Consider the following 2,763-nt stretch of genomic DNA (forward strand, 5'->3'; position numbering starts at 1 on the left):
ATTCATCAGAGCTCGTATACATGAAACCGTTCTCAAGCTCAAGCGTGGATTTTGTGCTCCAACCAACTTCCTTGTAACTTGCTTAAATTATGCCAAACGATCAAAAGGTTAAATGTAAACATTGAAAACAGCATTTGGCTTTAAATCTCTTCAATTTCTTTCCATATCATTGACAAAATAAGATTTCATTATTAATTTTTTAACGAAACAAGAAATTAGGCTTAAGCACAAAATTCATGCTTGAGCATGAGAACAGTTTCATGGGATACGGGCCCTGATGTTTTGAAAAGACATGCCGCGGCAGATTATAATATCAGAATACAAATAGTGAGCGGATGCTTTCTTCTATTACTGTAACAGAATCTTTCCAACAAGTATTCAAAACTTTAAATGCTTGTTTGATTTTAAAGACGGTTATCAAACTAATTCAAGTAATTGAAAGAACGAATGCATTGTAATACCACTGACTAAGATAGCAGACTAAGTATTCCTGAACCATTACGTCTTTATCATTATAAAGAGTGGATATCTCAAACTCACATATATATAATATCCTGGATATATAAACCGGGAAATTTTCGCTCAGGCAAACTTTCGCCCTTCGCCCATGGGTACAATTTTCGCTTAGTTTAATCTCGCCCTTCCCATTTGATAACTATGTATGTCATGATGTTTACTTATATTCGCTGTAATGATAAATTCACTCTCATTACACAGGGCAAAAACGGGTGAAATTAAACGTCAGCGAATGTAACCCTCTATACAGTAATATTGATGTTTCTTTGTTACCAGGGCTACCATCAGGGAACTACTACGTCATAGACACAGACTATGACAACTACTCCATCGTGTACTCGTGTTCTGACGTATATGGATTCACGCACGTTGGTAAGTACCCAGACAAAATTATAATGCACTGAGGCTCATTGAAATAATTTACACTGCATGAACAAATATCGTTGTTGCTGCCTTAATTTGCCATTCCATGTGAAATTATACTATTGTACAGCTGGTAATATTTGCGGAGGATTTAACATCGCTATCTTCGCAGTCACCAAAGATAGCGCGTAATTAAATACACAGAAAATACTCATACCATGAACTATAAACTCCGTAGATACATTTTTACAGACACCAAAGAAAAAATATGTTTGCGATTTAACTGTGAAATACTGATGATAGAAGAAAACTTCAATATCGTATTTACACAAATTACCAGTTAGTACATCCCATCATCAAAATACATAAGTATCCCAGTGAGCGGCATTTTTTTACCTAGCCCAACATATACATATATGTATTTGGACAATATGACACACAAAAGACGATAATGGCATATGTTTAGACTATAAAATGAACACTTACAAAATGATAACACAAATTTAAAACTAACTACACATACATAATAATAACACCACATTCCAAGACAATTACGACAGACATTTACATATTTGGCAACTCACTAAACTTTGTGACAAATGATGACATCTATTTCGCGATAGTTAGCTTTCCTTTCCTCAGCAGTTACATTCCGGCCTCCGGTGCGTACTTAATTTACATGTCACAGTCAATCCGCTTATATAGAGCCAGTTCTATGTATTGTATAATAGATAAATCATATCCAGTTGATCAATAAACAATATGTACAGGGTTTTCCACCTGAAACGATTAAATGCACATTAATGAATTATAGGGTTGTCAGCATGAACTGTTCCAGGTAAAGGGACTACAGTATTTTACATCATACCAGGAATTGTTAGTCGTATCTTAGATCGTTGGTGACCTATAGACTTTCTTTGATTCTTACGACAGAAATAATGACGGATGTCATATGTAGTGCATGAAACGTTTACACTTCCGGAGTAACTGGTCTCTCCTCTAGTTTGAAGAGCTGAGGATGCTTCATTTCTTTCTGTTTCTTGTTTGTGTCCGTTTAATACCTGTTGTCGTTATTCATTTAACGTTAGTGATTTGCATTGTTGTCGTTGGTTGTTGTGGTGTATCGACTTAACGATGTGATACATTGTTTTCCAATTTTGTATTAAATGAAGTTCCATTACAAATAGCTACTTTTAAACGCAATATTGACATTTTACAATTTTCCTGATTTTTTTTTTTTTTTATCAAAATCGACACATCACCACCTGTTCAGAACTTCTGCATTACATGATGTAGTTGACAAATCCAAATTCAATGTACTAATTCTGTTGTTTAGTGCGGGATATATCTATGTTGTATTATCATAACATGTTTACTATTTCAGAACTGGCTTGGATTATGTCCAGAGAGAGAAATGGTGTGACCCGCCGCCAGAGGTCAAAGTTGTACAGCCGATTATCAAGTCTGGGGATCGACACTACTCAGTTCATCGAGTCCGACCAGACCGGATGTGACGCATAATCACGTGGTTTACATCCCACGGCGTTGAAGTTCAATTATTCCTACAAATGTCACTGTAGATCACTTCTGTGTATTTCCCTTCGGAAATATACACAAATATAGATATAGTAAAGCATCGTATCGGTTGTTATTTTATGATTTGCGAATTCATGATCGTATTAACGTCTTTTCAATACCATATGTAAGCATGATGACAAAACATTTCCCAACAACAAATCTGTAATTAGAAATGAAACGGAAATGTTCTTTTATGTATTTGACATGAGGTTGACATATTAAAATACAAATTCACATGATACGTCGTTTATACTAGCACTGAATTGAAATCAAATATATTTTCAAGATCACAGACCTATAGCAAGA

At 35.0% G+C, this 2,763-nt stretch overlaps 1 protein-coding gene across 1 annotated transcript; it reads left to right on the forward strand.

Annotated features, from left to right (window-relative positions):
- Positions 1-792: 792 nt before the first annotated feature.
- On the forward strand, positions 793-2,513 carry LOC110444871 (apolipoprotein D-like; the record flags this gene model as incomplete). The annotated part of the gene is made up of 2 exons (XM_021489225.1): positions 793-888; positions 2,264-2,513. Coding segments are annotated over 2 exons (233 nt in total), but the record flags the coding sequence as incomplete, so codon positions are not given.
- Between the last annotated feature and the right edge of the window lie 250 nt (positions 2,514-2,763).

The sequence above is a fragment of the Mizuhopecten yessoensis genome, unplaced genomic scaffold (assembly GCF_002113885.1).
Source record: "Mizuhopecten yessoensis strain PY_sf001 unplaced genomic scaffold, ASM211388v2 hete_36183626, whole genome shotgun sequence".
In the NCBI taxonomy this organism is placed as follows: domain Eukaryota; kingdom Metazoa; phylum Mollusca; class Bivalvia; order Pectinida; family Pectinidae; genus Mizuhopecten; species Mizuhopecten yessoensis.